Here is a 25,254-nt window from a genome sequence, read left to right on the forward strand (position 1 = left end):
AAAAAAAAACTCTTCAAATATTTTCTCAGTCCCTTTCTTTTTCTCTTCTTCTTCTGGAACACCTATAATTCGAATGTTGTTGCGTTTAATGTTGTCCCAGAGGTCTCTGAGACTGTCCTCAGTTCTTTTCATTCTTTTTTCTTTATTCTGCTCTGCAGTAGTTATTTCCACTATTTTATCTTCCACGTCACTTATCCGTTCTTCTGCCTCAGTTATTCTGCTATTGATCCCATCTAGAGTATTTTTCATTTCATTTATTGTGTTGCTCATCGTTGCTTGATCCATCTTTAGTTCTTCTAGGTCCTTGTTAACTGTTTCTTGCATTTTGTCTATTCTATTTCCAAGATTTTGGATCATCTTTACTATCATTATTCTGAATTCTTTTTCAGGTAGACTGCCTATTTCCTCTTTATTTGTTAGGTCTAGTGGGTTTTTATCTTGCTCCTTCATCTGCTGTGTGTTTTTCTGTCTTCTCATTTTGCTTATCTTACTGTGTTTGGGGGTCTCCTTTTTGCAGGATGCAGGTTCGTAGTTCCCGTTGTTTTTGGTGTCTGTCCCCAGTGGCTAAGGTTGTTTCAGTGGGTTGTGTAGGCTTCCTGGTGGAGGGGACTAGTGCCTTTGTTCTGGTGGATGAGGCTGGATCTTGTCTTTCTGGTGGACAGGTCCATGTCTGGTGGTGTGTTTTGGGGTGTCTGTGGACTTATTATGATTTTAGGCAGCCTCTCTGCTAATGGGTGGGGTTGTGTTCCTGTCTTGCTAGTTGTTTGGCATAGGGTGTCCATCACTGTAGCTTGCTGGTCGTGGAGTGAAGCTGGGTGCTGGTGTTGAGATGGAGATCTCTGGGAGATTTTCGCCATTTGATATTATGTGGAGCTGGGAGGTCTCTTGTGGACCAGTGTCCTGAAGTTGGCTCTCCCACCTCAGAGGCACAGCACTGACTCCTGGCTGCAGCTCCAAGAGCCTTTCATCCACACGGCTGAGGATAAAAGGGAGAAAAATTAGAAAGAATTAGTAGAAGAAAGAAAGAGAGGGAGGGAGGGAGGGTGGAAGGAAGGAAGGAAGGAGGAAAGCAGGAAAGAAAAGGAGGGAGGGAGGAAGGAGGGAAGGTAGGAAAAAAGAAAGAGAAGATAAAGTAAAATAGAATAAATTATAAAATATAATAAAGTTATTAAAATAAAAAATAATTATTTTTAAAAAATTTTAAAAAAATCAGATGGCTAGGGCTTCCCTGGTGGCGCAGTGGTTGAGAGTCCGCCTGCCGATGCAGGGGATACGGGTTCGTGCCCCGGTCTGGGAGGATCCCACGTGCCGCGGAGCGGCTGGGCCCGTGAGCCATGGCTGCTGAGCCTGCGCGTCCGGAGCCTGTGCTCTGCAACAGGGGTGGCCACAGCAGTGAGAGGCCCGCGTACCGCAAAAAAAAAAAAAAAAATCAGATGGCTAGAACCCTGGGACAAATGGTGGAAGTAAAGCTATACAGACAAAATCTCACACAGACGCATACACATACACATTCACAAAAAGAGGAAAAGGGGAAAAAATCATAAATCTTGCTCTCAAAGCCCACCTCCTCAACTTGGGATGATTCGTTGTCTAAAGGAGGGAAGGAAGGAAAGAAAGAAAGAAAGAAAGAATATAAAGTAAAATAAAATAAAGATAAAATAATTAAAAAAATAATTATTAAGAAAAAATTAAAAAACAAAACAAACAAAACAGACGGATAGAACCCTAGGACAAATGGTGGAAGCATAGCTGTACAGACAAAATCTCATGCAGAAGCATACACATACACACTCACAAAAACAGGAAAAGGGGAAAAAAATCATAAATCTTGTTCTCAAAGTCCACCTCCTCAATCTGGGATGATTTGTTGTCTATTCATGTATTCCACAGATGCGGGGTACATCAAGTTGATTGTGGAGCTTTAATCCGCTGCTTCTGAGGCTGCTGGGAGAGATTTCCCTTTCTCTTCTTTGTTCCCACAGCTCCCGGGTCTCAGCTTTGGATTTGGCCCCGCCTCTGTGTGTAGGTTGCCCGAGGGCGTCTGTTCTTTGCTCAGACAGGATGGAGTTAAAGGAGCAGCTGTTTCGGGGACTCTGGCTCACTCAGGCCGGGGGGGGGGGAGGGAGGGGCACCGAGGCGGGGCGAGCCTGCGACGGCAGAGGCCGGCGTGACGTTGCACCAGCCCGTGCGCTCTCCCGGGGAAGCCGTCCCTGGATCCCGGGACCCCGGCAGTGACGGGCTGCCCAGGCTCCCCGGAAAGGGGTCGTGGACAGTGACCTGCGGTTGCACACAGGCCTCTTGGCGGCGGCAGCAGCAGCCGCAGCGTCCCACGCCTGTCTCTGGGGTCCGCGCTTTTAGCCGCAGCTCGCGCCGTCTGTGGAGCCCCTTTAAGCAGCGCTCTTAATCCCCTCTCCTCGCGCACCAGGAAACAAAGAGGGAAGAAAAAGTCTCTTGCCCCTTTGGCAGGTCCAGACTTTTCCCCGGACTCCCTCCCGGCCAGCCGTGGCGCACTAACCCCTTCAGGCTGTGTTCACGCCGCCAACCCCAGTCCTCTCCCTGCGCTCCGACTGGAGCCCGAGCCTCAGCTCCCAGCCCCGGCGGCCGAGCAGACAAGCCTCTGGGGCTGGTGAGTGCCAGTCGGCACCGATCCTCTGTGCGGGAATCTCTCCGCTTTGCCCTCCGCACCCCTGTTGCTCCGCTCTCCTCCGCTACTCCGACGCTTTCCCCCTCCGCCACCCGCAGTCTCCGCCCGCGAAGGGGCTCCTAGTGTGTGGAAACCTTTCCTCCTTCACGGCTCCCTCCCACTGGTGCAGGTTCCGTCCCTATTCTTTTGCCCCTGTTGTTTCTTTTTTCTTTTGCCCTACTCAGGTACGTGGGGGAGTTTCTTGCCTTTTGGGGGGTCTGAGGTCTTCTGCCAGCGTTCAGTAGGTGTTCTATAGGGGTTGTTCCACGTGTAGATGAATTTCTGGTGTATCTGTGGGGAGGAAGGTGCTCTCCGCGTCTTACTCTCCCGCCATCTTCCAAAGAGCTTACTTTTAACTTACTTTTACTTTTAACCACATTGCACTTCCTTCCTTCAAGTGAAAAGTCTATGATTTAACACTTTTCCCTGTCAATTTTTATTTGGCTATTTATAAATTATGTATCTATAAAACTTTTTAATGGCCTTGTGGGAAAATGTATAAGGAAGTTATAGGATTTTGAAATGTTTTGGAAGTATTAATGAGTTAAATTTATCCTGTTTTTGTCATGTGTATATGTACAAAATTACACAACTTCAGGGCTGTACAGGAAGTTTTGGAACCAGTTATAGTGTTTGACCAACCTTATTTTACATGTGAGAAGACTGAGACCCAAAAGAGGTTAAGTGGTTGTCTGTAGCTTTGTATTTTCATTTCTCTGGTCTCTGCTACTAACTCCTTTGTGACATTAGGCAAATCCTTAAATGATCCTGGTCTCAGTTTCCTTGTGTGTAAAGTAAGAGGTTTGGATGAACCCCCCAAAAATCTTTCCATTCTAAAAATCTGTGTTTTTGTCATTGTTTCACTTACCTTTTCAAGTATTCTTTGGGTGAAATTCTTTTATAAGGTGTTAATGAGGCAGGTAGTGGATTCAGGCGTAAAAGCATGGTACAGAGGTTCTGATTATAAGACATGGGAGTGAGAATCTGCTGGCTTTTTGGCTTTTAGATTTTCCTAATGATTGGTTTCTTGTTTGGCTTCTTCAGGACATCATATCACTTATTGGCTCCCATAATCTAAACTTGTCTGTTTACCTCATATTTGTCTGTGTTTCCTCTTTAAGTAATATACTCAATTATTTTAATAAAGTGTACATATTTACTGCAAAAAAATCAGAAAGTACTCATGAACACAGGGGTAGAAAATAAGTCATTCATAATCCCAGCATCCAAAGATAACTTTTAATAATTTGAGAGACATTTTTAAAAACAAAAAGCACAGCTGTGACATCATACAGCACCTCTTGTTATAAACTGCCCCCTCAGCCCCACCCTGGGCAATGTACGGTGGACACTTGCACTGTCTGACCTATTCTCATAGTTTAATTTGGAGAGAATCATGTTCTATGTTTATAACACAATTATATCATTATACAAATGGTTTCTGTTTTTCCTGTGGTGATTTCTATAAAGAGGATTTTTTTTTTAAAGGTTAGAGCTATACATTTCAAATGTTCCTGAGCAGATACAGCATTTGACTACTTGACCTATTCCTCAGAACAACAGCTTTTGTCCTCACCCCCAGGTGGACTACTGTTCTTGCGTCTCGGTCATCATGCCTTGCTCATATAAACCAAACAAAAGCGCCCCAGTAGCAGCATGATTGGGCCACTCCCATAGCTTTTGCTCCAGCCTGAGGCACTCTTAAAACTGTGATCAGAACAGTTATCCCTAATGCAAATTCTGTTTCTTAATAATCTATGTCTGTAGGGAAGTGTTCCACTGGATGGGTGTACCTGATTTTTAGAAAGGAGAAATAGAAAATGCTGTTGGCATGCAGTGCCTTACTAAAAAAGAAATGCTGTTGGCGTGCAGTGCCTTACTAAAAGAGAAAACCATTGGCTAATTTCTTAACTTCTATAAGCCTCAGTATTCTGTCTGTAAATTGAGAATTATAATAGTATCTTCCAAGGGTCACTTGAAGATTAAATGAGATAAGGCATTTGAAGTGCTTAAAATTGTGCCTGGTGTCGGAATATGCATTCAGTATTGTTCGTAAAAGAAATTTGTCTCATTGATTTTAAATGAACTTTAAATAACTTTATTCTTATGCAGAAGACTTAATCAGTGACTCATATGATGATATCCTAAATGCTGAACAACTTCAGAAACTCCTTTACCTGCTTGAGTCTACTGAGGATCCTGTCATTATCGAAAGAGCTTTGGTCACTCTGGGTAACAATGCAGCCTTTTCAGTCAACCAAGTGAGTACCCTAGTCTCTGCAAACACGTTCCTCCTATTCTCACACACCAGCACTAATTGTGACCCTGTTAAGTTACTTAACCTCCCAGAGAGCCTCAGTTTTTTCATCTATATAGTATGGCTGTGGATACCTACAGAATAACGTTTGTGTACTTCTGAAAAGCACAGCCTAATAGTAATACGATTAGTAATAGGATTCTAGCTCAAGGTCCCTATGAAGTTGGTCACTGGCATCACATTTGTAATAAGTGTATCTAATCGACACTTAGCATTGCCTGACCTTTTTAATTATTTAAAGTTCAGCAGTGCTGCAGTACAGTAACAAAAGCATCTGACATTTCAGTACATGCTTTACATCGTGCACAGGGCTTACGAGGATGGTTCTGATGCAGGTGCTCCCTAGACCACACGCTGACAACCACGGACCAATGTAAATGGCCTCTGTTTCCTCCCCACTACCCATGGAGAAAAGTAAAACAGTTTTTGTCATGATTTTCAGCTAATGCCCTTTCTTAACATTGTCATGCATGCACAGTTTTGAACTTATACTTCATTTTAGTCCGTATTTATCCATCATGTCAAGGTTTACTCTAAAGCTCTAGAGATGTATCGGGAGATACAAGGAATATTTGTCTGTTACTCACATTTCCGTTGTAAATGACAGAACCCAACTTAAATTATTTCAAACCAAAAAGGGAAAATATTGAGCTCAGTTAACTTGGACGTCCAAGGGTATCACTGGTTTCAGGCACAAGTGTGAATATAGTTCAAGGTTACAGAAAGCATTATCAGACCTTCTCTTTCTCTGTCTTTTGGCTGCTTACCCCTGCTTCTTTTTGTGTTTTGATCTCTGTCTCTCTGGCCACAAAGAGGTTTTCTTCACAGGGATGGAAAGAAAGCCACTGGCCTCTCAAGCCTTCATCATTGTAGCTCATGATCTGAAAGGTGGAGTTGCTCTGCTTGGATAAGTGCCAACCCTTTGGATTGATTGTTGGGCCAAAGCACCCTGGATCATGATTAGCAAGGCCTGGCTCACATGTGCATCCTGCAGCCAAAAGCAACAGGGATGGGTGTAAACACAATTGACCAGCAGTCCCACCAGGGACTATATAGGATAGAGGAGGTGCTGTGTCTGCCCCAATAGAAAGAGGGGTGCCAGGCAGACAAAAACAACAGATGGTGACTAGCTTATTAGCATGTCTGTATTGGGGTTATTTATGATGCCATAGTTTTATATTCCTCTGAAACAAACTGTAGTCAGAGTGAGTGGCTCAGAAGCCACTGGTGAACAAGTACTTTCTTCAGTAATGGGAGTTGGGGTCCCTCGTCATCTATTATAGTGCCTTCATCTGCTTTAACAGTACAGTTTTTTTGTTGTTGTTGTTTTTAAAAGGGCTGTTTTCTAGTAACCACACATTCTTTGGAAGAACCTGGAATTGCAGAGGGAAAACTTCTTTCTCTCTTTTTCTGATAGAACGGCATGTTTTGGCCTGACAGGAGTCATTTTCAGCTTATTTTTCTTGTAAGAAATGAAAGTTTATGTCTCTTTCAATGTTGGGACAAAGGCACATAGTATTTAGTGTTGCAATTGATTGTGAGAAATCTCCAGATTATTTTTCCTCTGAAAATTTGGGCACCATTTCCAAACTGTGTGGAACTTTAATACTTCAAGATGTTAATAAGTTTTCTTCCTCTCCCCAACTGAAAAATGATCTTTATGGATAAAGTTTATAGAAGTACTATATTCAGTACTCCCCTCTCAGAGATTCCAATGCACACGAACATAGGATTGCATCAAAATAAAGAGACATGTTTAGTCTTGTTATACCCAGAGTTTCTCAAAGTTACTTATCCATGAAAGCTCCCTTTTTTTTTAATGGAGCATCTACTAAAATCTTGAGGGATTAGTGTTCCAAAGTATTCATTTTAGCAAAACACTACTGTAGTGTTCTAAATCTTAATGCATTTCCAAATTGGCCTGTAATAGAGATATAACTTATTTCAAAGTAAAATAATTTTGTTTGTAAATTGCTTTGAGATCATTGTAGTAGCTCTTGTAGTAGATATAAATCTTCATTGTATATCTCCATGCTATAGTTTAAATATTACATATATTAATAATTTATTTTCAATTGGTTTCTTTACCTGTAAAATTATGGGTCGTAAACTTTTTTAAAAAATAGGAATTAGAGGTTGTATATGGGAACAGTATTTCCAAAGAGTCATTAGTTTTTATTTGTATTTGTAGAAGCAAAGAATATAATGAAGGGGGCTGCATATTGAAGTCATGGTCCTGTTTTTTCCCTCTTAGGTCATGATTCGTGAATTGGGTGGTATTCCAATCATTGGAAGCAAAATCAACAATCCCAACCAGAGTATTAAAGAGAAAGCTTTAAATGCACTGAATAACCTGAGTGTGAATGTTGAAAATCAAATAAAGATAAAGGTAAGTTATCTGAAATCACAAAAGGTAAGGATTTCTGTAAATGAAAGAGAAAAATAACAAAAAGGTAAGTAATGAAATTTTAGTAGGCCATACTTTATAACTTTATAGCCAAGAATTATTTTTTTTCCAGCTTTATTGAGATATAATTGACATAAATATTGTGTAAGTTTAAGGTATACAACATGATGATTTGATACACATACATATTGCAAAATGATTACTGCTACTGTATAGCATTGGCAAACACCTCCGTCACCTCATAATTACCTGTGCATGCATGTGTGTGTGGTGAGAACATTGGAGATCTACTGTCTTAGCAACATGCAAGTATACAATGTAGTATTGTTAACCAGTCACCTTGCTGTACATTTGATTCCACAACTTATTCACCTGATAACTTGAAGTTTGTCTGCTTTGATCACATCTCCCCATTTCCTTCACCTGAACATTCTCCTCTCTGTTTCTGTGAGTTTGGCTTTTTCAGATCCCACATGTAAATAAGATCATTCATTGTTTGTCTTTGTCAGACTTATTTCACTTAACATAATGCCCTCAAGGTCCGTCCATTTTTCACAAATAGCAGGATTTCCTTCTTTTTTATAGTGAATAATATTCCATTGTATATACACACCACATTTCCTTTATCCATTTGTCCATTGATTGACACTTAGGTTATTTCTATGTCTTGGCTATTGTGACTAACGCTGCAGTGAACATGGGGGTGCAGGTGTCGCTTTGAGATAGTGATTTTGTTTTCTTTGGCTATATACCCAGAAGTGGGATTACTGGATCATATGGTAATTCTGTTTTTAATTTTTTGAAGAATATCCATACTGGTTTCCATAGTGGCTGCACCAACCACCAACAGTACACAAGGGTTCCTTTTTCTCCACATCCTTGCCAGCACTTGTTACTTCTTATCTTTTTGATAACCACTCTACTGGGTGTGAGGTGATATTTCACTGTGGTTTTGATTTGCGTTTCCCTGATGATTAGTGATGTTGAACGTCTTTTCGTGAACCTATTGACCATTTGTATGTCTTTGGAAACATGTCTATTCAGGCCCTCTGCTCATTTTTATGGAGACTAAGTCAGAGGAAGGAGGGACCTGAACCAGCCAATAAGAAGTGCAGTGGACTTTTGAATTTGGGGTTCAGTTTAATCCAAATGTGGTAAAGGAACCAGGCCAAAGTCAGATAACATCAGCAGGAAGACACAATAAATGAGGAAATTATGTTAATTCAACATTTACTGAGCTCCTGCTCTGTGTTACAGAGTTTAGAAATGAACATGATTAGCTCTTGTTTTAAGAAAGCTAGAAGGAGGGATAAGGCAAGTCCACAAATAGTTGTAATTCAAGGCAGAACATGATGAAATACTTTAAGGAAAAATACAAGTAAAATATCGTTGAATACACAGAAAGGAGAGATTTCATTCAGAAGTTTCTGTAAAAGCTAGAGCCCAGGATGGCTCTTAAGACTGTCTAAGCTTTCTACGGGCAGAGTTGGGGAAGGAGGGAATCACAAGAGAAAGGAACAAGGTGAGACGGGCACGGCTCCAGGAATAACTGAGCTGGCCCATTTCTTGTTGCTAGAACTGAAGTGGAGAAAAGATTCAGAGCTAATAAGGATGTAAATGCTCAGCACATTTTAGGAAATGCTTCGAAAGACATGAGCATCCTGTGAAAATACACGATTTATAATGATTCTAAGGAAATGCCTTTTTTTTTAAAGGATGGATGTATAATGAAATGGTGACCCAGGACAGCGAGATTGATGTGTAAATATCATTTAGATCTTGAAACCAGATTAAAAATTTAATCTCTCTTTGCTTTACTGCCATTAGGTAACATGAATACATTTGGATAATTTTAAAAGTTAATACTGGCTTATGGGACGGTTGGTAATTCCTTAGCATTTTTTTTTTTTTTGCGGTATGCGGACCTCTCACTGTTGTGGCCTCTCCCGTTGCGGAGCACAGGCTCCGGACGCGCAGGCTCAGCGGCCATGGCTCACGGGCCCAGCCGCTCCGCGGCACGTGGGATCTTCCCAGACCGGGGCACGAACCCGCGTCCCCTGCACCGGCAGGCGGACTCTCAACCACTGCGCCACCAGGGAAGTCCATTAGCATTTTATGTTAGGGAATTTTTCTTACCAATTAGAATGTTTGGTGGAGTTCGGACTTAGGTGAATACCAATTATTTGTGAGACATAATTTTTCCAAGCTGGAGAGATCATGGCCAAACATAGAAAATAGAGTTTCAGAAAAATTTCCATCACCCTGGGTTTAGTTTAGATCTGTCACGTGTGAAATAGGAGTACTACTGGCATTGCATTACTTTTTGCCAGTGGCGGTTTACAAATTACGAAGGAGTAGTTCATATGCATATACCTTGGTAAATAAGAACCTTGGGCCAAATAGAGTTTGCCTCTGGTTACTTTTTTAAAAAATTTATTTATGGCTGTGTTGGGTCTTAGTTGCTGCGCGCAGGCTTTTCTCTAGTTGTGGTGAGCGGGGGCTACTCTTCGTTGCGGTGCGCAGGCTTCTCATTGTCGAGGCTTCTCTTGTTGTGGAGCACGGGCTCTAGGTGCACGGGCTTCAATAGTTGTGGTATGTGGGCTCAGTAGTTGTGGTGCGTGGGCTCTAGTAGTTGTGGCGCACGGGCTTAGTTGCTCCACGGCATGTGGGATCTTCCTGGACCAGGGCTTGAACCCGTGTCCCTTGCATTGGCAGGCAGATTCTTAACCACTGCACCACCAGGGAAGCCCTCTGCTTACTTTTGAAGGAAAGAGCTCTAAAGAAAAGTTCTATTTGACTTTGTGTCCCCCCCATTCTTTACTTCTAACATGATATCGCCCCTAGATCCTACTGTTCAGGTACTTAACCATGGTACACAATGGCCCTACAGGTCTTCCTCCTCATCCTAGTGTGCCCAGACACAGAAAGGCAGACTGGGTTGGGAGGTCCCCCACTGGTGTTGGGAGCATGGTCTCTGGGGTTGGACACTGCTCCACCAGCTCATTACATTGGGCAGGGGGTCCAAGCTCCTGGAAGAGTTTAAAGTCCTTGTCAGTAAAATGGCCATACTAACACTGCCTCATTAGAGTTGTCTCAGGGCTGAAGTGAGGTATATCTGTAAAATGCTCTGTGCCTCCCATTAACAAGGGCAGCTTAAAAGAAAAAGTCGCCCAAGTTTGAGGGCTGGATACAAATGCCATCTTTCCTAAGGAGCAAGTCTCATCCTGAACAATCACCCTGTTCTGCTGTGCAGAAAAGTTACGGTTCAATAGAAAAATTTTGGAGATCCTAAGACGCTCACTTTTTCCCTGCCTTCAGGTGTACGTCAGTCAAGTCTGTGAGGATGTCTTCTCCGGCCCCCTGAACTCCGCTGTGCAGCTGGCCGGACTGAGGTTGTTAACAAACATGACAGTGACCAATGACCACCAGCACATGCTTAGCAGTTACATTCCAGACCTGTTCCACTTGTTGCTCACGGGAAATGGAAGCACCAAGGTATGAAGGAAGTGGTTGGTCATTACTTGCAGTACAAACAGCTGTTGCATCCAGTTTATTAAGATTGGAATTCAGTTTACAAGTGACCCGTCTTAAGTTGATACTCCTCAAAAAAGAAAGTTCAAAGTTTACTAAAAACCCTTACATGGGCACAAGAAAGTATATTATTTTTATACCCTAATATTGAACTTCAAAGTTAACTTGTGAAAATAATCTGTTGTTTCACTTATCAATAGATGGGTATTCATTTGGTTCTCTGAAAATCAGTTTACCTTTTACTGAAGTGAAGTAGCTAGCTTCACCCGCACCAGATACAGGACCACTGTGATTAAAAGAAGTCTTTGAGTGACAGTGCTGGGTAATTGAATTTTTTGCTTACCTCAGGGTTAACAGAACTTTTTTTTTTGATTCGACCATTATATGTTGTAAAATTTTTCCGAAACTTGTAAGTTTCAGTAATGCATGTCTCAGTGCTCCACTTTGACCTGTTATGTATCAATAGATGTAGGAGGCAACAGAGTTGGAGCTGAATTAACTGGGACACCCTGTGAAAACTGCTTGAGTAAACCCCTCATATTGGTGTGCATTCTTATCAAGCACCATTTTCCAAGAAATACCATAAAAACAGAAGGTAGAGTAATCAAAGGTTCTAATTAGTTGAGTCAGTTGTTCATCAGTGTTTTACTGTATTGGTCTGTGTTCTCTGGCACAGTTGAAAAAAACGCATGAGCATTTTAGAAGGACTAAATGTGAAGCCAAACTCCAGATAATCAACTTCACTGAAGTTACTTCTGAGGTTATCAAATTGTGATTACAGCAGAGCCTTACTATAGTCCTTTTAAAATTTGTTCTGAGATGTTTTTATATGGGCTTTCCACATTTCAGGTAGCCAAACTTACTTAGATCTGGTCCAAGAGGTACCCGAAGGCATTCAAAATTAAATGTAATAATCATATTAGCAATATTTTAGGAATAATGCTCCATCCATAGGCAATTTCCAAATGCACACGCCCATCAACACCCCTCTCTCCAGGGGAGCAAGGTAACTTCCAGCCCTTGACCCCCATAGAAACTGCATTCTCTCTACCCCATGGCATTGGGGCTGTTGGAAACTCTTCTGTTTCTCTCTGCAGCTACTTTGCCCAGAACCTCAGAGGCACGTTGTGTTCAGAGCCAAGCACCTCTGGCCTTGGGGCTGTATATATCTGTCTCAGAGATGGTTTATATTTTATGACATTTTGAAAGTGACTCACACCACAATACTATGTTCATTTTTGGTTTGTTTTGTTTTTCTACTACATTGCCTAGCAGGTATTTCTGGGATAGAAAATTTGCTTTTTTCGTCTGTCTGGGAGGCTAACCACCAATTGTTTCTCCATTAAACAATGACTTTAGGGACTTCCCTGGCAGTCCAGTGGTTAAGACTTCGCCTTCCAATGCAGGGGGTGCGGGTTCGATCCCTGGTCCGGGCCGCTTGGCCAAAAATCCAAAACATAAAACAGATGCAGTATTGTAACAAATTCAGTAAAGACTTAAAAAATGGCCCACGTCAGAAAAGTCTTTTTAAAAAAATGAGTTTAAAGTTGCAACTTAACTTTCGGATAATAATCCATTTGTAAGTGGAAAAATGTATCCATTTTAGATATTTTCTTAGTAAAAAACCACCAACATGAATTTTAAAAATATTTTTAATAAGTGATCTCACTCTACTATAATAACCTCTTGGGTTCAACAGTGTTTCATAACTACATACGAATAGTAGAAGGTGAATTTAAATAAACCTTGTGTTTGCTACATCTGCCGTGAGAACACAAGAAAGTAATGGCTTAAAAGAAATGTCCTAGAGCCACCACAAGATGGCATGTGTGACACAAGAAAGTTACGGTTCAATAGGACTGACCGTGGTTTCAAAACAAAATACATACACGTTAACTGTTTAATCTGTAGTTGTACTCTAACTTTATATATAGTTTTTCTCACCTTTAACACACGAGATGTAAACCCAGGTCACGAGTCTAAAAGCGGGCGGCTGATTTCTATCTTTCTGTCTTCATACTTTTTATTTTATATTGGAGTATTGTTGATTTACAATGTTGTGTTAGTTTCAGGTGTACAGCAAAGTGATTCAGGTATACATATACATATTATTTTTCAAATTCTTTTCCCATTTAGATAAATACAAAATATTGAGTAGAGTTACCCGTGCTATAGAGTAAGTCCTCATGGTTATCTATTTTAAACAGTGTATATGTTAAACCAAAACTCCTAATTTATCCCTCCCAACACTATTCCCCGGTGGTCACCCTCAGTTTGTTTTTGAAGACTGTGAGTCTGTTTCTGTTTTGTAAATTAGTTCATTTGTATCATTTTTTTTAGATTCCACATACAAGCGATATCATATGATGTTTGTCTTTCTCTGTCTGATTGACTTCACTTAGTATGATCATATCCAGGTCCATTCACGTTGCTACAGATGGCATTATTACATTTTTTTAAGGCTGAGTAATATTTCCTTATATATGTACCACATCTTCTTTATCCATCCACCTGTCGATGGACATTTTAGTTGCTTCCATGTCTGGGCTAGTGTAAATAGCCCTGCAAGGAAGGTTGGGGTGTATGTGTCTTTTTGAATTATGGTTTTCTCCAGATATACGCCTACTCCATAGTGGCAGTCACCAATTTCCATTCCCACCGACAGTGTAGGAGGGCTCCCTTTTCTCCACGCCCTCTCCGGTGTTTATTGTTTGTAGACTTTGGGATGACGGCCATTCTGACTGGTGCCCCTTGACACCCCCTCGTGCTTTTTTTTTCTTTCTATTGGAGTATAATTGCTTTACAATGTTGTGTTAGTTTCTGCTGTACAATGAAGTGAATCAGCTATATGTATACCTATATCCCCTCCCTTTTGGTCCTCCCTCCCATCCGCCCATCCCACCCCCCATCCCACCCACCTAGGTCATGTCAGAGCACCGAGGTTAATAACCTCCTGTGTTTTATAGCAGGTACCTGCTAGCTCTCTGTTTTATGCGTGGTGGTGTATATATGTCAGTACTGATCTCCCAGTTCATCCCACCCTCCGCTTCCCCCACCCCGTGTCCACATGTCCTTTCTCTACGTCTGCATCTCTATTCCTGCCCTGCAACTAGGTTAATGTGTACCATTTTTCTAGATTCCATGTATATGCGTTAATATATAGCGCCTGTTACCAATTTACATTCCCACCGATAGAGTAAGAGGGTTCCTTTTTCTCCATGTGCTCTCCGGTGTTTGTTGTTTGTAGATTTAAAGATGATGGCCATTCTGACTGATGGGACATGATGCCTCATTTTATTTTCATTTGCATTTCTCTAGAAATAAGTGATGTTGAGCATGTTTTTTGTTCCTCTTGGCCACATGTATGTCTTCTTTGGAGAAATGTTTATTTAGGTCTTCTCATTGTTTGATTGGGCTATTTTTTTATATTGAGCTTCATGAGCTCTTTGTATATTTTGGAAATTAACCCCTGTTGGTCACATCATTTGCAAATATCTTCTCCCATCCTGTAGGTTGTCTCATCGTTTTTATGGTTTCTTTTGCTGTGCAGAACCCTCCTGCACTCTTTGAAATTTATCATGAACATGTATTAATTTTATTTAAAAGTTTTAAATGATAAAAACAGTAAAAGTAGGGAAAGTCATATCTTTCTACTTAAATTAATATGTACAGTGTGATCAAAGGAATGTGTATTAGGATATGTATATGAGAAAATACCAAACTTAATATCATCTCTAGTCATGGAAATGTGAATTTCCTTTTCCTTTCTGCTTTTCTGTAGTTAAAAATAATGTTCTATAGTAAACACATAATGCCTTTGTAATTCAAAAAAGGTTTATATAATAATATCCGGGTCTCTTCCAGGGAGTAATGGAGGGCACATTTGTCACTTTTTCCTGATTTCAGTCTGCTCTCCCTGCTCCTCACGTTCTGCAGTTTCAAGTACCTTGTAGAAAGTATACTTTTACATGACTTGCATTTTTTTTTTTTTTTTTTTTGGCTGCGTTGGGTCTTCGTTGCTGCGCGCGGGCTTTCTCTAGTTGTGGCGAGCCGGGGCTACTCTTCATTGCGGTGCGTGGGCTCCTTATCACGGTGGCTTCTCTTGTTGCAGAGCGCGGGCTCTAGAGCGCTGGCTCAGTAGTTGTGGCGCACGGGCTTAATTGCCCCGCTGCGTGTGGGATCTTCCCGGACCAGGGCTCGAACCCTTGTCCCCTGCATTGGCAGGTGGATTCTTTTTTTTTTGAATTTTATCTTTTTATACAGCAAGTTCTTATCAGTTACCTATTTTATACATGTTAGTGTATACATGTCAATCCCAATCTCCCAGTTCATCCCACCACCACCATCCCCCCCGCCACTTTCCCCCTTTCGTGTCCACACGTTTGTCCTCTGCATCTGTGTGGCAGGCGGATTCTTAACCACTGCACCACCAGTGAGGCGCCACGACTCGCATTTTTAAAGGAAGAATTCCATTTGAATGTTTTCATTACTGACTTTTCAGTTATAAGTGATAAGAGTTCTGATATTTTGGCTAGTCAGCTATAAGGTAACATTTGTTTGCTTATTATTTATGTCACTGCGTAGTTAAATGATTGTAGTTTTTCACATAGAAAAGCTAAGCTCCAAGAATCATAGAAACCTAGTATAAAGCACCATATTGTTAGTCTTCATAACCAAACTATCCCCAAATTTTCATACTTGAAGTAGAAAGAAACAGCTTTGAGAGATTCCTTTTTTTGTTCTAAAGATCATATTTCACTTAACAGTAATCGTGATAAAGATTATTTATGTAACACATGCTAAACTTACTCTGTGTTAGGTATTTCTGTGCGCCAGGGGTGGGTAGCTAAGATGTTCATTATTTTCTCCCTGTCTCCCTGTCAGTATAATTGGAAAACTAAGGTTTTAAATAAGAGGAATTGAGAAAGCTTCGTGGAATGGAGAGAATTTGAGTCAGACATTGAATAGGCAGGACTTTAAAATGTGGACTTGGTTGGGGGACGGCCTGCCAGGGAGAGAAAACCCACGCTTGCTAGTCTGAAATAAACCAGTGTTCTTATTTCAGGTTCAAGTTTTAAAACTGCTTTTGAATTTGTCGGAAAATCCAGCCATGACAGATGGACTCCTTGGTGCCAAAGTAAGTTCAGTAGCTTACATATTTGTTTTGTCCGTACAAATATATAGATTTGGACAGACAGATCTGGAAGGAAAGGACTTACCTCAAATATTAACAGGGCTTATCTCTGAGGAGCAATATTAGAGGTGGGGTTTTTTTTTTTGGTTCTTTTTGCTGATGTGAATTTCCTAAAATTTCTGTAATGAACGTATTTTACTTTTAAAAATCATTTTGAAAAGTTCTCCCTAGCAATAATGAATTATAACTTTTCTGTCTCTGTCCAATTTGGGGTACTTGTATATCATCACATCTTATATATTTGACCTGCTTATGTTCAGTGTATCTTAGTATCCACTGAAACACTAGTATTTCTGGAGGTCACAGTATGTGCCTGATGCTGGGCTGAGTGCCAAGATACACCAGTGAGTACAGCATTTCATGGTGCTTGTCCTCATGAGCTTACAATCTAGGAGAGGAGACAAAAATATGTAAGAAAGGAGCAGTTAAAAGCTGTGGCATTTTGGGCTTCCCTGGTGGCGCAGTGGTTGAGAGCCCGCCTGCCGATGCAGGGGACACGGGTTCGTGCCCTGGTCCGGGAAGATCCCACATGCCGCGGAGCGGCTGGGCCCGTGAGCCATGGCCGCTGAGCCTGCGCGTCCGGAGCCTGTGCTCCGCAACGGGAGAGGCCACAGCGGTGAGAGGCCCGCGTACCGCAAAAAAAAAAAAAAAAAAAAAAAAAAAAAGCTGTGGTATTTTGAAGGAAGCATAGGTAGTGCTGTGGTAGAATGGACCTCAAGTCCTATAGGAAAGGGACCCTGTCATATTCATCTGCTCAGCTCTATGCCCTGCACACTGTGTGTGCAGTTAGTGTTTGGTGAATTAATGAGTTTCCATGATGACTATATATGATGGATCTTAAAGAGGAAATGGGTGTTTTTCCAAATGACTACATTCTAGGATTCCAAGGAAATAGTATTTTTTAGCTAAAACACAAAACCTCTTTTTTCCATTAGTATATGATGTAGGAGTGCCTAAGATTTTACACATTTATGTTATGCAGTCTTAGGGATAGTTTTCTATGACAAGATTTCTTAAATGCATTCACTACAGCTTTAAAATGTGAACATACACATGGAAAATGTTTTCGTATATTTTTATTGTTTCCTACTTCAGGTGGATTCATCATTCCTTTCCCTTTATGATGGCCATGTAGCAAAGGAGATTCTTCTTCGAGTTCTCACACTGTTGCAGAATATAAGTACCTGCCTTGAAAAGGACGGCCATTTAGTTATTCAGCCAACTTTCACTGAAGGTTCACTGTTTTACCTGTTATATGGAGAAGAATGTGTCCAGAAAATAAGAGCTTTAGTTTATCACCATGATGCAGATGTGAAGGAAAAGGCAACAATGATACCAAAATTCTAACTGGTTGGTCATATTTTTCCAAAGAGTAATGCAGTCTAGAAATAATACACATAAACTTCTCGTTTTTCACCTTCCTTACAAAGGGATTCTTTCAACTGCTGAATTTAAACAAACAAACAGTAAATAAATAGCACCTTTCATCATTAACACAGCTACAACTTGCCCTGGTCTCGGATCATTTTATTGATACCAAAAGAATATAAGAGCTTGTTCTGAAACCATTTTCTTTGTTTTTATTTTGCTTTTTGCTAAGCTACTTCAGTTATTTCCTCTACACGGAGTGACAGTGACCTTTTTATGTGTAAGCTACCCTTCCACTGTTGGCAGTGATTTGCAGTTAGTTATTCAGCTGGGACAGCAGCAGTATGTTTCATAAGCGCCCTAGGAAGGACCCTGTTCTTTTCGTAGTGATGAGATCGATCCCATACTCCCAAGGCCACCTGCCGCTCTTTCAGGTCTGTTCTCATCATTAGAATCTATTCTAGTCCATGAAGACTGTAAACTGTTAGAAATGTTTCCTAGCACTCACCCACCCCCATTCGGTTTGATGTGTGTAACATACTGGTATCAATCAAAATCCATCCAAAGGCCAAGGCAATGGGTTAAATCAGTTATATAGTCTTTAAAGAGAATGAAGCAAGTCTGAATGTGCTGATGTGGAAAGACATCCATGAAATATGGTTGTTTTTCAAAATACACGTTGTAGAAAAATATGACCCCATTTGTGGTTTTTTTAAAATCAAAAAAATTATGCTTTATATATGGACAGAACACTTCTATCAATCATTCATATAAAGGCATTTTGGTATATATATCTAGAATGAAAACCAGGCTCCTGAGAATATGATTAGGGAGTAAGGAAATGACTTTTCTATGTACACCTTCTTCTAGTGTTTGAATTTCTTACTCTGGGCATAAATTTCATAATTAAAAAAAATAAATTAGAAAAATGTCACAGGATTATTTTCTCCCCTTAATTGAAAGAAGTTTTATTCATTAATTTTCGCCCATATTTTACATGATGAAAATGACACGATATGAAAAATTCTCAGCAGTTATTTTTAATAGTATTTTTATCCCATAAGCTACTCTAACAATTTATTGATATATTTGAATTCAGCCAGGTTTCCCCCCCCCAGGTTTTGTAATATTCAAGTTCATAACCACCACCATGCTTAATTATTAAGTAAATCAATTTGTCAGCAGAAGCTTTCCTACTCGTGTATTTAAGGCAAAGCTTTAAGAGAAGAGTACTTTAAATTTCATTTGTAAATACATAGATTTCCATAGGAAGTCACAAATCCTCAAACAGAAAAATGTGCTTTCTAAGGGTTATCCTGATACAGAAATGAAACTTGGGAGACATATTTTTACAATAGAAATATGATGAAAACATGAAAATTCTAAATTAGCTACAGCAGTAATAATGTACATTATGAAGGCTACGGATCATTTATCAAGTGATGCAAACATAAGTATTAACTCCCTGAAAGGCACATTTCTTTATAACAATTTTGCTTAATCTTCCTCCTTGTTTAATGAAAATATATATTCAAAATGTACACACATTAAAACGAAGATTTGATTTCAATGTGCGGTAGCAGCATTGGATTCTAAAACACCCTCTCTTCTTTTCCTCTATTATTAGTTTGAACAAATAACATTTCCTGGCGATCAGAGCATTGAGCTTGAAATGTCAAAATGCTAGAGAAAAGGGGGGAGTCATCCAGAAAAAATTCCACAGGGAAAGTGCACAGTTCGATCTTTACCTATGTAGGTCATGGCACATCTTACCTTTTTTAGGTGGGCTTTCTCCTAATTGATGGTCCCACCCTCTTGGGCAGTGAGTTTCAAAGTGTTCTTCAGTTATCACGGGAGAAAGGGATTTCAATAAAATCTTACATGTTGGTATGGATGCTGGCTAATCAAAGAGGAAAATGAAATTGACTTAGAGGATGAGACAAACGAAAAGGTATGACATGTATTAGACAGAATGGAGGGAACAGAGTGGATTACTCTTATTTTTCAAAATTTGTTTTTGCTTTGTACATAAAACCCTTCAAAATGTAGATAGGAGAGATGAAGCTCAATGTACTTCCTAATGAACAGAATGCAAATGGTCATAAAAATTACAGCTTGGAGGAAGCCTAGAAAATGAGGCAGGCCCAATTAAGTGGAACTTAGAACATAATTTAAAGTGCTTGGAGACCCCTCAGTTAAACAGTACATGTGAATACAAAATTAATATTAAGGCCACTCAAGGAGAAGAAATAATTAAGCAAGATGTGCTTGGCTTGCTTCATAGAGCAGAGGTAAGAGATGAATTTTCCATCTGGCGTGCAACAGCGAGGAAGGTGACCACAGAACTCTGGCTAGTGTTAGGGCGACCCATGCCAAAGCTAATCCACCATAAGCCAAACATCTTGATTCCCATCTGTTTGCTAAATGTTCCTTTGGAGTGAAAAAGTGTTTTTTTTTTTTTTTCCTGAAGGTTTATTTTATGGGGAAATTTTTTGTGCTTTAGTGCCCACGAATCATATACATTTACCTATATTACATATACATTTCCCCTTGACAGATTTGCATCTTTGTAGATAAAAATGCTAAATTTTGATAAATATTATTTACATTTATCTTGGCTATTATTCTCCAAATTTACAAAATGTGGGAGACAAAGTTGTTAGTCCTCCATGTTTAGTGTCCTTATATGCTTGAATATATATTATCAAAAGCATTAGCCTATTTTCCACTTTCAAATCTACCTATCTGTATTAGGCAGTGATATCTTAAGATATCATTTTCTCCCTTATATTTTCAAACTGTTTTTTAAAAAAAAAGACTTATTTATTCTTCACAGTTTTTGGAGGTAGGTGAAAATCATCCCCTTGTTGCACATGAGGACACTGAGGCACACTGAGCTTAGGTGACTTGTTTTAGGGCACACAGAAAATCCAAGGTGGAAGCAGGATTAAAATTCAGATTAAGTGGCTAACGTGCATATATATGTGAAAATAAATTACAGGGCACTACCTGGGTAGCATTTGGTGTAGGAAACCTATTTTGATTATTTGTATGAATAAAGTTCATTTCACTGAGGCTGGATTGGGAAGACAGAACGGGCCTCGAATCAGCTCTCTCATTTAGGAAGGTTCAGAGTAACGGAGTGCGTGTAGAGCCTGTCTAGGACTAAGACTCAGGGCAGTGGACTCCCAGAATCACGGTCTTTTTTTTCAACCACTAATATTCCACACTGGCTTAATAAAAGTAGAACCGTGCTTAAGGATCGTGTAATATAAAAATGTAAGAGAATCATGTAAAACAGAAAATATTTATAAAGCTCACTGACATACTGGGGTTTGAGCTAAGAAACCAGAAAAAATAATGAGTATATATATATAGAGAGAAGATGGAATATGGAAAGAATAAAATTTAACTCAAAGTATATGGTCTATTAACATTTAAGATCTGCATTTATCTTTGTAAATTATTTCCTGGCAGCTATATTTGTGCTGAGCAGGTCTGACGTTTAGATTAAAAATAGAACATTTCACAAATCCTGTTCTCATAACCACACTCCCCCTCCTCGGCCCAGCTCAGAGGGCTTTTGATTTGGGGATTGTAGATATGCCACAGAGCATATTATTCCTTTCTTAAAAAAAAAAAAGGTAACTTAGCCCAAACTCCTATGTTTTTATGTTGAAAAAAATAAATCTCTTAACATTTGGCATATAACCACGTGGGGAATCAATGTCATCATTTGCTCTAACATGACTGTAAGAAATATGTTTCTATGTGCAGGCCTGTGAGAAAATCTGACAGCCTTGACTTACCATGCAGGAGGCCCCTAAGAATAGAAGAACAGAAATGAGTTTTTAAAATCAGTTTTTCATAATCTCAAAACTCTACAACTAAAGTAGAATGCTTTAGTAAAAAAAATTCCATTGCAATGTTTGTGTCACTGAGACACGACTTAAAATCCACATTAGCCTTCATCATTTAAATGACCCACCTCTGAACTCTTCTCTGTTTATAAGAACTGGCAATCATGTTAGTAAGCAGGTTACAACATAGAACACAAACCTGCAGAAGTTGTTTCCAAATGTAAAAAATCGTAATATTCATGAATTTCTTAGTCTTTTTAGATTTACATCAGATGATGCCTTTTTCATTAAAAGCCCCTGTGCTCATATTTACTCAAAGTTGTCATCATCAGTATTAAGGTATCTTGACTCTCCATGCTTCAAGACAAAAAACTCTTCAGTCTTAAGTCCGTATCTTTCTAGAGCCTCACTCAGTTTCACTGGAGGTTCTAAGTAATGCTGGCAAAGGGCAGAGAGAAACAAAAATGGAAAAAGTGAAGCATACATATATTTGGGGGGATATGTCAAACAAGAGTTCAAACTAAAATAAGCAACACAGCCTACTTAAAGTAATGCTCTTCCTTTTCACTGAAGCATTAGCAAATGAGTCAATCACACTTTCTAATATAGAATCATTAAGCCAATAGAAATGTCATATTTATCAATCTGTTAACACCATGCATGTCAAATTTGGCCAACTTAGATTGAGCATTATTAGACTGCATGAACTCTGATCACTATTTCCCTACATGAAATCCCAGTCTAAATGGAATCAATGCTAAAGAATTAAGTGTTACCAATATTTGGGGAGAACATAGACACTTAGATTATAAGGAAGAGTATGTGTGTATAAGCAAACGCTAGAGAAAATACTTTTGGCTGCAGAAGGGTTGTCATCCCCAAACCCCAACCAAATACCGATTCTGTAGTCTATGGATTGAACAGGGGCCTGAGGAAAAGAGATGTAACAGATGGAGTTACCGTTTGTTTCCTCACCTTTTCATAACTCAAAAAAAAATAAAGACAGCACACTGTTGAAGAATGTTTCAGCATACTCAAATGTTTACCAAATAAATGGAAACCACTTGAATATGTGTTATAGTTAAAGAAAGCAAAAGGTATAAAAGAAATCATTTCACCAGTTGTTTCTCTTTCGAGCTAAATCTTTACAGTGTACAGTAGCTATTTTTACAGCAAATAAAGGAAGAAAACAGGTATTACCCAAAGGGCTTTTTCCCCAATTTCAATTAGAAAAGCTATAAAATGTTAAAATTAAAGCAGAAATAAAAATCAAACAGTCTCTGCTCTGATCGCCGGTGGTAAGTCAGCTTCTACCCTCCATGCAGCAATGGCTGGTGAGCACCCAGAGAGCGGCCAGGTCCGTGAACTAAATAAAAACCCTTGCCTTCCTAGAGCTTTCATCCCAATACAGAGACAGATAAGAAATAAATAAAACAGTATCTGAGTGGGTGTGACATGTTCTGGGGAGAACGCAGTTGGTAAGTGTCGGGGGTGGAGGTTCAATTTTAAATACAACCGTCTAAGAAGTCCCCTCGGAGACGGCAACCTTTGAACAAAGACCTGAGGGAGCAGCCTGCACCAGGCTTTGCAGGCAGCTGTGAGGGCTGCGGCTTTGACTGGGAGTGTGATGGAAAGCTGCAGGTCCTTCTGGCACAGGAGTGTCACAGTCTGACCTAAGGGGTACGGTCGCTGCCCTCTGCAGCGTTGAGAACAGACTGTAAGGGGCAGCGTGGCATCAGTGACGGGGGTAAGAGGTACTCAAAGTCTAAATACAATCTAAAGGATGAGCTGACTGCAAGTGGGGAAAAGCTGGAGGGAGGATATGAGAGAAAGAGAGCACAGGGTTTGGCCTGAGGAACTGGAAGGAGGGTGTTGCCATTTACTGAGATTAGGAGAAATGATTTTGAGGGAAGATCAGGAAGTTTGGTTTTAGACTGAAGTTTTGGGTACCTGATGGGCATCCAAGTGGAGACGTCAGGCAGCTGGACACATAAACATGGATTGTAGGGGGAAACCTGGGCTAGAGAGGTACAGTGGATAGATGGTGTTTAAAGCCATAAGACTCATGAGATGCCCAAGGGAGTAACCAACTAGAGAAGAAATGGGGCCCCTGGACTGAGTCCCAAGGCAATCACTGCGGACGAGGAACTAGCAGCAGAGAGTAGGAAGGGCCAGCCGGTGATGTACTAGGAAAACCAGGCATGTTTTCTGTGGCTTCAGATGTACAGATTGCTAACAGTTACTGGCCACACGTGGGTCTTTTCTCCCCGCCTGCGCACTTCTAGGTTTATGGCTATGTTTCGAGGGTCAGGGATGCCTTCCCACTGACTACGGAGTAACTGAGGTTGCCACTTATTAGTGGGTTAGTTGACAACAGGAATCTACTTTTACTCTTTTTTATGCATATAGGAGATTGCTAATATATCCCCCATGAAATTTAACTATAAATAATAGCCTAAGTCAAGAAGCTTCCCTTGCAAAATTGTTTTTAAGAGATTTCAAAATGACGAAATTCTTTCCCAATGAAAAATAACTGTTCTGTTAAATTTTTTCTCCCCTGTGCTCTCTCTTACAAGTCTTGGCCAACAATGCACTTACACAACTGCCCTACACTAATAATGTCTTTCCTAAACTGTAACTTTAGTTATAAGCTATAATTTAGTATGCATTTTGATGTTGCAGTATCTTTCTGAGTTTCTCCATAGGTCAATTCGTGGCTGCTTCAACCATCTAGAAGGGAGCTCTAGAAGTAGGCAAGAAAGCCTCTGGGTGACAGATAGCTAGCTCTTAGTGCAAGCACATTAATCCTGCAGGGAAGGTAAAAAGGCCTAATAGCCATGGGACCAAACAATATGTATAAAGCAAGATAGTAGGTTAGAGACATATATACCATGGAATATTACTCAGCCATAAAAAGGAACAAAACTGAGTCATCTGTAGTGATGTGGATGGCCCTGGAGTCCGTCATACAGAGTAAGTCACAAAGAAAAACAGATACCGTGTATTAACGCATATTTATGGAAACTAGAAAAATGGTACTGATGAACCTAGTGGCAGGGCAGGGCTAAAGACGCAGACGTAGAGAACGGACTTGTGGACACAGTGGGGGAAGGGGAGGGTGGGACGAATTGAGAGAAGCACGGACATATGTACACCTACTATGTGCAAGACAGACAGCTAGTGGGGAGCAGCCGCACAGCACAGGGAGATCAGCTTGGTGCTTTGTGACCGCCTAGAGGGGTGTGATGGGGAGGGGATATAGGCATGCACATACCTGTGCAGCAGAAACTAACACAACATTGTAAAGCAATTTTAATCTAATAAAGATGTGGGAAAAGAAAAAGAGTAAGTGGTGAAAGCAGAAGCTCCCAGCAGTGTGGACCCATTAAGGGCCAGGCAACCCGCCCCAGACAGCTCATACATTCCCTTTCAAAGGGGTCACTGTTTTATGATCTACTCCAACAGAAGAGACTCAAAATAAAGACCCTGGTCATTTAAGAAGTTAACATATATTATGTAGTGCCTACAGTTTGTTTCTACCAAAACTAGTCAGTTAAGTTTAAGTGCTTAAATACATCATTTAGGAAATTCACTCATCATTCCTTAGATAAATCAGATGTTGCCTTACATACAGTTTTAGTGTTGCCAAGTCAATAACATCCTTAAGCTGCTTATATTATAGTAAGCAGTTATTACAACTATTTACATGCAAATCATTTAAAAGTGTTTGCAAAGCATAGGCTAAACATCCTCCCCCAAAATTCCATGTACTTTATAATTTATTTAGCAAACTCGTAGTTCTCAATTTATGCAACTAATGTCAAAAAGACTAAATAAGAGTGTATTTTATATTTCATTAAGAAATAAAGGTGAAGTTTAGATTTAAAACAGGAG

At 40.1% G+C, this 25,254-nt stretch overlaps 2 protein-coding genes across 5 annotated transcripts in view; one reads left to right on the forward strand and one right to left on the reverse strand.

Annotated features, from left to right (window-relative positions):
- ARMC10 (armadillo repeat containing 10) overlaps positions 1-17,630 on the forward strand; it is a gene marked incomplete at its 5' end in the record, with an annotated part of 33,850 nt that extends 16,220 nt beyond the window's left edge. The window contains 5 exons of one of the 4 annotated variants that reach the window (XM_079711028.1): positions 4,796-4,944; positions 7,255-7,389; positions 10,726-10,902; positions 16,004-16,075; positions 17,228-17,630. In XM_079711028.1, the coding sequence (XP_079567154.1) occupies positions 4,796-4,944; positions 7,255-7,389; positions 10,726-10,902; positions 16,004-16,075; positions 17,228-17,479 (785 nt within the window). In that variant the 3' untranslated portion in view covers positions 17,480-17,630. The remainder of the gene's footprint in view (positions 1-4,795; positions 4,945-7,254; positions 7,390-10,725; positions 10,903-16,003; positions 16,076-17,227) is intronic. The other 3 variants (XM_079711029.1, XM_079711030.1, XM_079711031.1) reach the window with 3 other exon arrangements.
- A 4,039-nt stretch (positions 17,631-21,669) lies between these two features.
- Positions 21,670-25,254, reverse strand: part of NAPEPLD (N-acyl phosphatidylethanolamine phospholipase D) — a gene marked incomplete at both ends in the record, with an annotated part of 42,118 nt that continues 38,533 nt past the window's right edge. Inside the window, one exon of the mRNA XM_079711361.1 lies at positions 21,670-21,798. Coding sequence (XP_079567487.1) covers positions 21,670-21,798 — 129 coding nt within the window. The remainder of the gene's footprint in view (positions 21,799-25,254) is intronic.

This window comes from Hyperoodon ampullatus (genome assembly GCF_949752795.1).
Source record: "Hyperoodon ampullatus genome assembly, chromosome: 9".
In the NCBI taxonomy this organism is placed as follows: Eukaryota; Metazoa; Chordata; class Mammalia; order Artiodactyla; family Ziphiidae; genus Hyperoodon; species Hyperoodon ampullatus.